General features: G+C 41.9%; 1 protein-coding gene across 5 annotated transcripts in view; it reads left to right on the top strand.

Annotated features, from left to right (window-relative positions):
- Nucleotides 1-14,936, top strand: part of LOC101572750 (protein HIRA) — a 93,810-nt gene that overhangs the window by 24,275 nt on the left and 54,599 nt on the right. For 3 of the 5 annotated variants that reach the window (XM_004627988.2, XM_023711391.1, XM_023711394.1), the window contains exons 2-6: nucleotides 3,181-3,243; nucleotides 5,771-5,881; nucleotides 7,016-7,106; nucleotides 8,530-8,624; nucleotides 13,960-14,055. In XM_004627988.2, the coding sequence (XP_004628045.1) occupies nucleotides 3,181-3,243; nucleotides 5,771-5,881; nucleotides 7,016-7,106; nucleotides 8,530-8,624; nucleotides 13,960-14,055 (456 nt within the window). Of the gene's footprint in view, nucleotides 1-3,180; nucleotides 3,244-5,770; nucleotides 5,882-5,956; nucleotides 6,091-7,015; nucleotides 7,107-8,529; nucleotides 8,625-13,959; nucleotides 14,056-14,936 lie in introns of those variants that run through there. The other 2 variants (XM_023711392.1, XM_023711393.1) reach the window with 2 other exon arrangements.

Below are 14,936 nucleotides of genomic sequence, written 5' to 3' on the forward strand. Positions count from 1 at the left end.
TTTTTTTTTTTTTTTTTTTTTTTTTTGAAGGGTCTACAGGGTTTTGAGGGTCTCACTACTAGATCAGACTCATAGTGATCCCTCTGTTGACAGCCTCCCACAAGCTGGGATTACAGGCGTGCACCACCACACCCAGTCTCTTCTTTGTTATTATCAAGCTGTACCAGAGGAAAAGTTCTGTAGTCTGTCATGCAATAGTAGATAATCCAAATGCCAATTTGTTTTCTTTACTACTTTAGCCAACTCATGGTGGGCATTAAAAGTTCTATAGGATGAAATGTGTCATGACAGGTATCAGAGGAGAGTCCTGGCCCTCAAAGAACTTTATAGTCCTGTAAGTCTGTAAGACACTGTATAGTATCAGCCTTCTCAGAAAGTATGTCAGAAACACATGCATGTCGTAGGCCTTCCTGAACACTCAAGAGCATATATAGGCTGAGTCATTTGCATCATCAATGATGATTTCTCACCTCGTCCATATTTGTGGGTATATACAGTGTGTCTTATTTTGGGCTAGGCAGTGAGAAAATGAAAGACAAATCTGGTATATCCTCTGCCCTTAGGAAGCTGCCAGATTTACAGTTAGGAACACCTGTGGTAAGGTGACCAGTGATAGCAACATAAAAAACAACCTGAATTGAACCTCAGAGGTTGAAGGCAGTCAGAAAGAAGACCGGGAGTGAGACATTCAGGCAAAGAGCATACTGTGCATAATGGAAGAATGTTCTGATGTGCTGGTATAGAGCAGAGCTCAAGAGCGACATGCAGGGTCTAACAAGACACCATTAAGGAGATCAGATCCTCATCTAGACTTCCTTTAGGCCTTAGCTTGGAGGTCAAACAGCACTGCATCTGTCACATCCTCTTGGTTAAAGTAGGTCACTGCATCAATCCCAATTCAAGCAGGTCAGGAATCCTAGACAGGTTCACTGCAGCCTGCTGAAGTGGCAAAGTAGTGGTCTTTCATATAGCCTATAGAGTTCAAGTATCCAGCACAGCAGGTCTTACAGCTCTTATCAGGTCATCAGGACTTGGTATGATTACCTGCACACTCACATGCTCTCCCTCAAACTTTGCTTTCCATCTGTAAACTTTGCATGGGCTCCTCTAGGCAGTGTCAATCCTACATTAGTATTGAAATCCTCAGGCTATGGAGCCAGATACCTGGACTCTACCAGGCAGCTGTGTGGCTTGTGCCATCTTTTCAAACCTGTGTGGCTTGGTTTTCTCCTCCTCACGTAAAATGAAAATATCGGAAGTATCTGCCAGAGAAAATTGTGTCAGATTTTTAGAATGCCTGGGCTATATACCTCCTGCAGAGTTTGAAGGGCTGATCAGAGCCTTGAGAATGTCCTGGGCTAAGGAGAATTGGCTTTGTTCTTTAAAAGGCAGTGCTTCATGGTATATACCCTCGCATGGCTCTGGCTTTTCTGGAAGACATGTGAACGACCTGGCCTATGGCACCTTCCCCTTCCCCAGCAGATAGCTATACAGGTGGCTATACTGATGGGACTGAATTTCATCTTCTGCTATCTTTACCACACTTTTTCTAAAGTTCACAAGACTTAGTAGTACTGATTTGTGATTGCCTAGTAGTGTCTGGCATGACTCACAACATGTATCTCAGGTTGGTCTTCCAGTTCATCATAGCCATTGGAGCAATATTATTAGCATGGTTTGAAACTAAATTCACAGACCAGGTAGAGCCTAAGGCAGGAGATTTGCTACAAGTTTGAGGCCAGTATATAGTGAGTTCAAGGCCAATCTGAAGTACATAGCAAGACCCTATCTAAAAAAGCAAATAATAAGAGAGAGAGAGAAAGAGAGAAAGAGAGAGAGAGCGAGCGAGCGCTGGACCCATAGCTCCCAGATCTACCTCCTTCCTTCCTTCTTTCTCTTCCTTCCTTTTGCAGTGTGGGGGATTGAATCCATCTCACCTGCAGTTATCATGTGATTTTCCAGATGTTGACCCTCTCATCCCAAGTGTCCATGCTGACTTATCTTCGATGACAGAAGCAAAACATTTAAAATAAGTGATGCTTGACAACAGCTTCTTGTCTAGCTGTAATTTCATGTGCTTAGTTCTTTCTCATGCATTAATTTGTCTCTGAACAAATACTGAGCTACTAGTTATCAGGTACTGTTCTAGAGGCTGAGAATGCTGGCATGAACTCAAAAATAATTGATGGGCCACTTGCTGCTTTTGTGCCTTTGGGCTGGAAACAGACCAAAAAGATAGACAAATGCCTACTAGGAATGAGACCTCTGCAATAACTTCCATAGTCTACTTGGTTTTAAGCTCTTTTTCACCAGCCCAGATCATGGGCTTCTTTAGTGTGCCTGGGCCCACAGCAGTAGTCCCAGTGCGATTTCCAAGAACCAACCACAGCCCTGTTACTGGTATGTGTCAGGGTTTATATCAGAGGAAATATCAAAAAGGTAGACTTTTTGGGGGGCTGGAGAGATGGCTCTGTGGTCTAAAGCACCTACTTGGAACAAGCTTGGCAAAGTACAGGGACCACAGTTCGATCCCCCAGCACCACATGCCAGCCAGCTGCGCCCCCTGGTGGGCTGGGCTGGCCACACACACACACACACACACACACAATAAATGTTAAAAAAAAAAAAAGAGATCTTTAAAAAAAAAAAAGTAGACTTTTTTATGAACATAGGTGCAGCACAGTCATACAGGACACCTTTTAGGAAACAAAAGCTTGATAATGGAGATGAGGCCCTGAAATATAGCTAACTGCTGTCCTGCTGAGTCTTCAGATAGCTGTTGAAAAAGGAGGATATCCCTCCGTCCCAGCTGCCAGTCAAGTGTAGACTCATATGATAGGGAGGTGTCTGCCAGTGTAGTTGTGTACTCCTCACTAAGCATCTGTAACTGAGAGCTTTTATAGCAAGCCTTTATAAACATGTGTTCATGAAAGATGGCAGGCAGATGCACAGAAGTCCTGTGGGCTAACTATCCTCAGTGACAGAATCCTTTGCCCCACTTTGGACTTTTAGCTATCTAATGTTGCTTAGTGAGTCTTACAGCAGTTTAGACTTTAACTGTAACTATTAGATTGCTTGACTCTTATTCATAGGTAGTTTATCTGGTCACTGAAATAGAATTTTAAAATTTTGAGTCTGTTAAAAACCAAGTTAGATATGTATATTTTTCTTTGTTTCCAGGCAAGCCAATTTTTTCAGTTGATATTCACCCCGATGGGACCAAGTTCGCAACTGGAGGACAAGGTATGTTTGTGGAATTTTCAAAGGAAAGCATCAGAGTCATGCCATCCATGGTTAGCTATAAGAGAGAACTTAATGTTTTTCAATGTGGATATAACTGGCTAAAATGCACAGTTATGATCTGTATTCTGAATAGGTTCAAAATCAAAATTTGTTTAGCTGCAGTATGATCTCTATAAATATTTTGATACCAGATTTATTATTCTAGTTACTGTTTATTGAGTTAAAACGGGCATTAATTTGCATTCCCAAACTTAGGATGATTGAGTGTGGAGAACGTGGTCCTCTGGATGATGAAATCTAGCACCAGACAGGCAAAGACTCATCTGAAAGAGGGGAAGGGTGTTAAGTTACTACATCATGTAATTATTAAATCCATTATTTCATTAAAAGATTAGAAAGAGCACTGTGGGTAACAAAATGAAAATAAGATCCATAGTATTGTCAGTGTTTAATTCTGTATTCATTGCAATATTGCATGTAACATGACTGTATTTGGAGAGAGACAGCCATTTTTCATGCTAGGATACCAGAATTTTATACACACACACACACACACACACACATATAGTGACAGGTAGTAGCATTCCTGTGGACCCAAACCCTTACTAGTGGGCCCTTTCTCTGACCAACCTACCTGGGCAGCAACTAATAGTGCCTTTGTGAGAACATCCTCAGGCCAGGTCCTGTAGAATGGATTTGCAGTAAACTCCTCTGCTCAGAGGTTAGGAACAGGAGGGAGTACGGTGAACTCTGGGCAGTAAGCCTTTCTCTCTTCCTTGCATGCTGTGAGAAGAGCCTGCAACCTCATCTGTGCTATAGTGCAAGGAACCTACAACCTCACTAAGAGTGATACATTTAGCAGGGGAAGTAGACCATCTACCTTACTTGAGATAGAACAAGTAGAGGTGTCTAAGAAATATTTTTTACATACTGGTTAAGAGGAAATTTTAAGCATTTCATCATTGCTTTGTTTTTGTTTTTGTTTTCCATTATCACTTTGGCATGTTCATTTTAACACCTTCCATTCATTTTCATTAGGTATTAGGACTGGAAAGCTTACAAAGAGAAATCATTAATAAAATCCAGATACAATTTTTTTTTTTAGCAAATTCATGCATTAACTCATGACCATAGAATCTTAAATTCCCTCTTTTGGTTTACATCCCATCTATAGGTGACTGTAAAGGGCAAAGTAAGTAAAGAGCCATTTATTTTTTTCTTTGTTGAACCAGGCAGCACTCTGAAGGGAGGGGAAACCCTGATAGGGGTATCTATCAGGCTATCTTTTTCTTCTTGCTTTCTAGATGTGCATGCACAGACCTGAAGAGTCCTGCTATGCAACTTTCCATCCACTTTAAGTTTATTGAGGCTGGGGTCTGGGCATAAATAAATTCTATCTTGGTTACTGTGTGTGTGTGTGTGTGTGTGTGTGTGTGTGTGTGTGTGTGTGTATTTAGTACAGGGTCTATAGGGTTTTACTACACAGATTAGACTCATAGTGATCCTCCTATTTTCAGCCTCCCAAGCACTAGGATTACAGGCGCATGCCACTGCTCCTAGTCTCAATTGCCGTCTCAGTGCACCCCAGGGGTGGGGCCAGCATGGCATGCCCAAGGATCGAACCCTGGCTGCTGTGCTCTGCCTAAGTAGGCACTTTGGTCTGCTGAGCTATCTGGCTGGCCTTTGGTTACTTGTCTTGTTGGTAAAACAAAATACCAACACCCAAAGTTAAAAAAGAGAAAGTATATTTTGGCTCACAATTTGAATAAGTTTCAATCCATAGTCAGCTGGCTACAAGGTAAGGTGGCATGATAAAGGGGCATCACAGGGGAGAAACAATTTACAATAGCCAGAAGACAACAAATGCAACAAGTGTCAGACAACAACCAGTGACCATCTTTTCTATCCCTTATATTCCTTACAGACTACTCACCTTTAGGATGCCCAAGGTGGGGCAGCCTTAATCCCAGCAACACATCCTGAATCAATCTCAGCAGCACAATTTTAATCCTAGCAGCACACACCCTAAATCCAGCAAGCTCTAAAAAGCCCTACCAATGACTGGATGAAGCTTTGGGGGACATCTCAATACAAGCCATAGCAAGAACCTTCTAAAGGCTGCTGATAGATAAGAGGCAAGACCAAAGCTCAGTCCCCTCCTAAATTCTAGTCCAACTTTTTTTCATGAAGTCATGTTGCCCTCAGCTACTATTAACTCCACTTTTAGGTCCTATGTGTACCCATTTTTCTTCATCTTTTCTGTAATCTATATCGGTAATTAAAACTCAGTCTCCTTAGATCTAGCCTATAGTGATTTATGGAAATGAGGATTTCTCACAGTTAATATTATGTGTTGGTAGGGCAGGGAGATAGCTCAGTAGAATAAGCACTTGCCTGGCAAGTGCAAGGTCCTGAGTTCAGTCCCTGGTACCATACACACACAACAAAATAATGCATCAAAATATTATGTATTGGTATCAGTTTTCCACATCTTGAACATTGAGTTTTTTCTGCTTCTTCATTCCAGGGCAGGATTCTGGGAAGGTTGTGATCTGGAATATGTCTCCAGTCCTCCAGGAGGATGACGAGAAGGATGAAAATATTCCCAAGATGCTTTGCCAGATGGACAATCACTTAGGTATTACAGAGTGGCCCTTTGCAGGCTTTGAATATTGGCAGAGTGCCCAAGGTTAGCACATGTGTTTGTAAATAGAAAGATAAGTCCCCGTGCGGCGGTAACTCCCCTCGGCCTGCTGTCTGAAGGCACAGATGTTGGCTGCACACCTGGGTGAGTTACTCGGCAGAAGACTCGGCCCGCCCACAGAACCATCTTTGGACAGTCTGCAGGTACCTCTGGTGATTTCCTGCTCATGAGTCGTTACTGCCTGATTCCATGGGGCTTTGGGGCCAGCAACCTGGACACAGTAGGGTTCTGGGGAAGGGTATGTAAGAGAAAATGAAATGTCTCAGATTGGTAGTGTGTCATTCCAAGGCTCTCTGTCAGGACTGTTTGGGCTGTTGGATAGTATCACAATTTTCTTTCCTGCATAGTGCCTTAGTGTCACACCCTTGAGATGCCCAGTTAACAATTATTGGCCTTTAGATGTTAGTCCCTTCCTCTACTCTTTGTGTTTTTGTCCTCCCAACAACCTGGAACAACTGGAGCATACCTGGTCACAACTTTATTGGTGTCTGTCATATTTCATATCTTGCTCTTAGAACCTCTGACTTAGCAGATACCTTGAGGGAATTTCTGCTGGTCTTAGTTTATAAGTGCAAAATCAATCGAACTGCAAGGCTAAGTTCGGAAAATCCAAATTTAAAAAGACTGGCTCTGACAAATGGGATTGATCAGAGCATTATACTCTGCCAAGCTGTTCCCTGAAAGTTTTGGAAGAGGCACCTTGGCCTTCTTACCACACGCTTTCATCTTGAGAGTAATGCCTGCTCAGAATCATCAACAGATAACACTTCTGAAATAATGAGATTTACTACTTTACATGAAAATAAGCCTCCTGTTGTCTATTTCATCTCACATGAATGGTTCTCAGATTATATATATTTTTCCCTTCTAAACTATTCTCGTAATTTGCTGTATCACAATAGGTCAGTGCTTTGACTGAATTGTTTCTCTGGGGCCCTCACACAGTAGATACCTTAAGCAGATTAGCTAGATTAGATTTTATAATCCCTTTACATCTTCCCAGACTGTGCATAAAGCAAATGGGCATAACTATTGGATTTCATCACCCTATTTTTTTTTTCTTCCCAGCATGTGTGAACTGTGTGCGGTGGTCAAACAGTGGGATGTATTTAGCTTCTGGGGGAGATGACAAACTGATAATGGTGTGGAAGCGGGCTACGTAAGCATCATTTTCCTTTCTTCACATTTAACTTTTAGAAGCTTCTTTGCTGGTCTTTATCAAAGTTACTTTTTCTGCCTTGGTGCTGAAGTCACCAGAGCTCTGGTTTTGTTTAAGTAGCAGGAAGTGCACATAAGTCAGGAGGAGATGAGGCCTGATTAGGGAATTGGAGGCCTCTAACCTGCCTGCTAACCTAGTCAGCTGCCTCCTTGCAGTAATGCAGAGATTCTACCTCTCCAAAAAAATTTAATCTCTTCTGATGTTGAGCTGGTAGCTGCATTTGTTTTGTTCTCAAATGAAACTTCACATGGCATTCCCAAGTACAAACTGGCTAAAGGTTAAGGTGCTCCTGGGTTTATTAGTGGGATCCAGAATCCATCTTCTTTGTCACTTTATCTCATTCTGTGACCGGCTCAACCTGTGGCACCCCTTGTTCTGTACCCAAATGAGCTAAGTATCACCTGGAACACTGTATTTTTCTTTTATCATGAAGCAAAGGATTTCTCAGAGTAGGCCTTGGCCCCACAGTAAACTCTCCAGGTAACTCTAGGCCAGTCAGGATAAGGCACCAGCTCCAGCATCATTGTTCAGCCACAAAGGCTCTAAGGCCTCGGCTGTGAAACATTATATTATCTCTTTAGGCCCAGTTTTTTCATGAGCTCTGTGTGGGTTGCTATAGAGCTTCACTAGAGCAAAGGGTGTTTAGAGAGGCTCTGAGCATTGGTATGTCTATCTTCATCTGGAAGGAGTTACCATCAGCTTTCTTGGTTTCTTGGGATTAAAGCAGGGCCATTTAGTTCACTATGAGAGGACTTAAAAATACTATAGCATAGTGGCATGGTTGTAGTTACTCAGGAAACAGGCAGAAGGCTCTTAAGCTCAAAAGTTCGAGACAGCCTGGGAAAAATAGTGAGAGCCTTGCCTTTAAAAAAAAAAAACCACTTGGTTTTGCAACTTTAAGTAATCAACATAAAGAACATATGTAGTACACAATTTAGAAATTTTTAAAAAAATTATAAAGAAGAAAGTTTCACAATCCCACTGACCTAACTAAAGCCAGGTCAATATTTTGGTGTATATCCCGCTGCTTTATTCCATGCATAGATGATATCCATGTTACATGTATCTTTTTCCTTTGTATAAGTGGTATCATATTGTATATGATGTCCTGTGGCCTGCTTCTTTCACTTAATCTGTTTTGAACATTTTCCTGCGCTAGATTTGTAACAGCTCTACAGTATTTCATTAAATGCATGGATAACAAATTATCTGATCAGCCTCTTGTGTACAACAGCCTAATACTTTGCACTGTTGTCTGTTTTTCCACTGTTCTGTGTGCCATGGTAAGCTGTGCTGCAGGAAACATCTCTGTAGAGTCCCTGGAGCACACCATGAATACCTTTCTAACTCCTCTTTTACATAGGTACATTGGACCCAGCACTGTGTTTGGATCCAGTGGTAAGCTTGCCAATGTGGAGCAGTGGCGCTGTGTCTCTATCCTCCGAAGTCACTCAGGTGGTGAGTGGGGCTGTCAGATGGGGAGGATGGGTCTCTGGGAGCTACTTCAGATCAGTAGCATCTACATCATCTCTGTGTCCTTGTGTAACTCTTTGGTCCTTAAAGCAGTCCATTTCAGGGCTATCCCTCCCTATCACCTTGGTCACCTGCTTGTGCTTCAGTCTGTGCACTATCTCCTGCCTACCTCATGGGATGTTTATATACTTAATGTAGCACTTTGCACATTCTGCTGTTTATCCTGATGAACAGAATTAGTACTTTCATTAATGGATCACTAAAGCTACAAGCATACTTTATTTATGCCCAAGTAACCAGTTCATAGATATCCAATGGAAAACTTTCTCATTTTGACCTTGAATGTTTATAAAATGTCTTAAATAGGTGTAGTTTGGGATTATAGGTGTACAGCACCACATCTGATTCACAAACCTTTTTTTCCCCACAGACTTTTTTGAGAGGTATAAAATAAGCACTTCACAAATAGATCAAATAAAATATATTTTTGTTTTTCCCCCAAATTAATATTTACTCATTCATGTAACAAAAATCTATTGAACATGTGCTGTGTTCTGGGCCATGTTCTTCCCTCAAGGAGCTTTCATTTTTAGAAAAGAGACAGATAATAAACTAGTCATGGAAGAAATTTGAGGATAAGCAATAGGGAGAGAATCATGGAAGGAACTGGCTGGTAAATGCCGGGGAGCAAAATACGGAGGAAGGTACCATTGTAGGCATTGTTCTCAAAGTTAGGCCTCACTGAGAAGGTGGCATATAACGAGACCAGACAGGTAGGGACAACCTGGTCATTTAGGTGGAGGTAACAGCCCTGACAAAAGTTCTGGATTATGGACATGTGATTGGTGTGTTCAGGGAATCACCAAAGGTGGCAGTGGGAGTGATGAGTAGTCTTGAAAACTATTATAAGGGCTCCTTACTGAGCAAAGTAGGAAGCTGAAAAATTGAAAAGACCTATACCAGCTATATGGAGTCTCAGTCATGGAGGTTAAAGGCAGCACTGGGGAGACCAGTGAGGAGACTGCTGCCTTAAAGTAAGTGAGAAATCATGCTAGCTTAGGTTTGAGTCATAACACAGAAGTGGTGGTGAATGGTCAGAGGTGAATTTGCTGGTGAGTCCAACATGGGGTGTGAAATAATGAGAAGAATGGGGTCAGATTTCCACTCTGTGGTTGAACAGTGGAAAGGATGCCATTTCTTTAAAGTGAGATGGAGAGGTTCTTTAGGAAGAATGTTTTAGAGTGATTGTGCAGATGTTAAGTTTGCCAATATGAGCACATGTGCTGGGTGAGCATTTATTTGTAGAGTCTTCAGTGCAAGAGAGGATTCTAGGTGTATAAACAGAGACCAGGAATTGGAAAGATACAAGAGAACTGAATTAAGATAATAAAGAGAACATCTGAAGACGAAAGGAACAAGCACCTTCACTAGTGTAAAATGGGGTCTAAGTATTGATCTTTGGTCTTGATAGCATGGAAGTTGCCGGTTGTGGCCTTCGCAGGTGGAATTCATGCTGGTGCCATTGGGTCATTGGAGGCTGCTTGAGAAAGACTGTAGAAGAATAAATGTATAGTGGCCCCTGAAAGTTGTGGGGGTAATGTTCCAAGAGCACCCACAAATTGTGAAAAATGCAAATTTCAGATATGGTCAGAAAATTGTCTATAAATGCCTGTTTTTTTCTTGGTGATCTGGACATCAAATGCATGGCCTTATGCTACCACTGAGCCACATCACAGCCCCAGTGCCTATTTTTATAGTTTAAACTCTAAATATGCTATCTCCTGCAGTTATATAACTTAATAAAATACTATATATAGTACTATAATAATTTAATTCAATAAAAATACTGTAGAGGAGTATCCTGGAGTGTCTTAAACTTCTTCTGGCACTTAGGTTCATTTCCAGAACCCATATAAGGTACAGGGCACTTTAATGGCATCTTATGGATCTTAAGGCTTTAAGAATAACAAAAGAGAACACTCCACATAGCTACACGTGGTAGTGCAATCTGTTAGAATGTGGGAATGCTGGTGCATCTGCTGGAGATGGGTTACAGGACAGCAGCCAGTCAGCAGCAAAGAAAACTGAGTGACACTCTTGAATTGGCTGCTTCCAAACCTCCTGCCAAAAGAATTGTGGAGGATATACAATTTATGGTATCTGTGAAATGATGGGAGTTAGGTATTTATGGTTTCTGTGAAATTATGGGAGTTAGGTTCTAAAGAAAAATCCTAGAACAACTGAGGGCATGAACTATGAACCTTGACTTCATGAGGGTATACTATAGTTTGAAATAGGTAGGATAGAGACATAGAAGAGAAGTGGTGGTAGAGCCTTTTTTTTTTTTTTTTTGTACTGGAAATCAAACTTAGGACCTTGCACTTGCCGGGGAAGCGATTGTGCCACTGATCTATATCCCCAGCCTGGTGGTGTGACCTTGGCTGGAGAAAAGAGGTGAGGATGTGGCAGCAGACAATGGAAAAAGAGTAAAGCCTCCATGGGGCATAGCTTGGCAGTATTAAAGTGCTGTTGGTAGTTGCAGTGTGGGAAGGTAGGGATTGAGACCTGTAGAAAGAGCAGTGATCAGATATTTAAATCAAGGGAGGGTCTTAGGTGTGTGTGATCTCAACAAGAAGGAAAGGGAGTGGTATGTATACTTTCAAGATAGGAGCTCTGATTCGAGTTCAAAGGAAGTATGACACAACGTATGTGAATTTTCTGCAGAACTGAACAGTGACTCCAGATGACATAGTAACTATTATAGATTCTGAGTGTAGAGAAATTAACTTGGATCCTCACAAAATACAGCATATACCAAAAACTATAAATAATCAAACCAGGAGAAAATACAATTGAATAATGGACAGACCTCTAATAGGTGGAACTCTTTTTTTCTTTTACATTTTCTCATTTTGTACTGGGATTGAACTCAGGGTGGACTGCATTCCCCAGCTTTCTTTTAAAACTCATACAGGAAGTGTGAGGTCTGTAGCCAACGTCTGCCTTATAAGTAGTCTCTGGAGTCAGTAAGAAAATTATATCTCTTGCTGGATATGGTGCACATATCTATAATCCCAGTACTTGGGAAGCTGAGGCAGGAGGATCACCATGGGTTTGAGGCCAGCCTGGGCTATCTGAATTAAAAGCTAACCTGTGCTATATAGCCACACCCTGCTCTCCCCCTACCCCCCAGAAGAAAATCATATCTTGGATTTCTGTCTGATTATGTCTTCTCTGCTCTAAGGCTTAGGTAATACCATGAAATTCTCATGTTTATATGACTGCCTCTGGGGGACTCTAAAAATAGTAGTCATTTTCTTCCACTTTTATAGATGCTGCATTCATGTTTGTTATATCCACTGCACAGAAAACCCTCATATTAGTCACAAGTTTTGAGTAAATTTGTCCCCAAAACTACTATAAATGATAAATCATGAAGAAGCTTCATTTTAATAAGTAAAATTATAATTTATAAAAAATACTTAATACATTAATCAGAAGGGCAAAAGTTATAGTCCTCATGGCTTTTTTCTCAAAACTGGGTATTGAAACCAGGACCCTCAGGCCTGGCCAGATAGCTCAGTGGACTAAAGTGCCTGCTTAGGCAAACACAGGGCTCGGGGTTCAATCCCCAGGGTGCCCTGCCGGCTCAGCCCCTGGGGTGTGCTGAGACAGTGACTGAGACTGGGCATGGTGGTGCACACCTATAAACCCAGCATTTCAGAGGCTAAAAACAGGAGGATCACTATGAGTCCAATCTGTGTAGTGAGACCCTGTAGATCGTGTACTAAATACAAAAGAAAAAAAAACTAGAACCCTCAAACTAAGCTATGTCCCTACCCCTTTTTACTTAATATCGAGACAGGGTGTCATTATTGCTAAATTGCCTAGGCTGGGCTCAAACTTGTGAGCCATCCACAGGGCTGGGATTACAGATGTGCACCACCATACTCACCTTACAGCTAACCTCTGATGATTATTGATGTGTGTCTGGCACAGTTCAGTGGGAATTTCTCCCATCTAATCCTCATAATAACTCTAGGAAGGTAGGGCTTTGTTTTTTAATCATTTTTAATAAATGAGAAAACTGAATCACAAAGAAGTAAATGATAGTATGATGGTTAAGTCTGTCTGGGGACTACATAAGGAGTGTTACTCCTAAACAGCATCTTGGAGGTAAGATCCAGGTCTTAATCAGGAGCAAGGCCTGACTTCTTTCAGGTAGTCAGCAGCTCTTGATCTGATTCTGTGTCTCGTATTCTGTTTTCCATATAAGTTTTCATTTAGTGCCCAGGACTAAAGAAAGCAAGATAGCAAGTTGAGGAGCAGACCTAAGACCACATACCCAGGAGGCGTCAGGCTGCGGAGTATATGGGTGTCATACCACATGACACACAAGCCTTATCTGTGCCCTCAGTTTGTTTTTTATGAGCAGAACATAGTTATTGGGAAAGAAAGCTCCTGTCCAACAGAGGGACAGAAGGGGGTGGGCCGAGTGAGTTGTCTCCACTTTATTTGTAAAAGAAGTGCTATACAAGCTAATTCAGTGCTTTCTCTTTTTTCTTTTTTCTTTTTTTTGTGGCTGACTCAGCCTGCCCTGGGAGGGGGGCTGGCATAGCATGTGGTGCTGGAGATCAAACTGAGGTTTCTGTGTTTGCCTAAGTTTGCCTAAGCAAGCACTTTAGACCGCTAAACTATCTTGGCAGCCCCCGTGCTTTAACTTTCATAACAATTGAAAAACATAAGTTAAAAAAAAAAAAAAAAAACGTAAGAGCCAGCCAGACAGTTCTGCGGACTAAAGCGGCCAGGGTTTGATCCCCAGTGTGCCTTGCTGACCCTGCCTCCCGGAGCCCACTGAGACAGCAATTGAGACTGGGCATGGTAGTGCGCACCTATAATCCCAGCACTGGGGAAGATGAAAACAGGACAATCACTATGAGTCAGATTTATGTAGTGAGACTTTAGACCCTGTACTAAGTACTATATCTATATCTATATATATATGATCTGCTAAAAAAATATAGTTATAATGGTTTCAGGTTAAATATTCTCAGATATGAGAATCCCAGGGATGGCTCAGTTGGCCTACAGAAAGTGTTGCTTCTGAGTGCCCATCCTTACCCACATGCATGTCAGATAAGAAATCTGACTAACTTGGGCATGATGGCACATACCTATAATCACAGCAGTTTGGGAGACTGAGATAGGAGAATCTTTGGAAGTCTGGGGATGTAGGCCACTATGAAGGCTCTGGGTTGAATCCCCAGTACTAGAGTACGGGATGGGGGGATCTCACCACAAGTCCCTTGTTTTCTTCTAGATGTAATGGATGTAGCATGGTCTCCCCATGACGCCTGGCTAGCCTCATGCAGCGTGGATAACACTGTCGTCATTTGGAACGCCGTGAAGTTCCCAGGTCTGGGGCCTTCCCTGCTGATTGATAGCAGTTATGGGCCACTGCTAGCAGTACTGCTTGTCAGTGTCTTGGAACAGGATAGGGTATGGGAGAGTGGGCTTTTTATTTTCTTTTTCTTGGTGGCAGTAAATATACTACAGTGGCTCCAAATTTTGTCTTGTCAGGAACCCACTTCTCTCCCCCCCCCCCCCCCCCCCGCGCCTTCATTTGTTTAGGGTATAAAGGAGATCTCTGCTAAAGAAAAAGTAGCTGAGTGCTATCATGAGTGTGCATTCACATGTGTGCTGTTTATAGCTCTCAACATTGGGCTCTGGCCTCAGTTCAATTGTCTCCTACTTTGTAAAGTCCTTGGTTCAATGAAGGTTAACATAAATCTGGTTTTACAGAATACTAACTTTCCTTGTTCGTTGTATTTAAAGCCACAGGAAAGATGGCAAAACCTGCTCTAGGTGTACAGATTATAACTAATAAAATATTTTTTACGTTCCCACTTGGTATCTGGGGTATATTTTCCTCATGGGCTAAGATGCAATATCTTCTGGTCTTAGAGCTAAGTCATTTGAATTTCCTTTTACAGCTACCACCAGCATTTGTGGGGATACTCAGTCTAGCCACAGTAGGGGCAGTTTTATTGACTGGTATAACATTTGGATTACAAATTTGTAGGTGATCTTGTGCACATATGTGTTTTCAGCAATGACTTACAAAGACTTGCCACCTAATGCCAGTGCCTTAAGGTATTAGGCTGCCAGAGTGGTTCGTATCAAAGTGCTCAAGTCATACTCCAGGTTGACAGAGGGCAGCTCCAAAAGATGTGGGGCCAAAATTGGCAGCACAGTACCAGGCATAGGCTGTCTTGTTCCCTTTTTCCTTTGGGGGCA

This window comes from Octodon degus, unplaced genomic scaffold (genome assembly GCF_000260255.1).
Source record: "Octodon degus isolate 3935 unplaced genomic scaffold, OctDeg1.0 scaffold00021, whole genome shotgun sequence".
NCBI lineage: Eukaryota > Metazoa > Chordata > Mammalia > Rodentia > Octodontidae > Octodon > Octodon degus.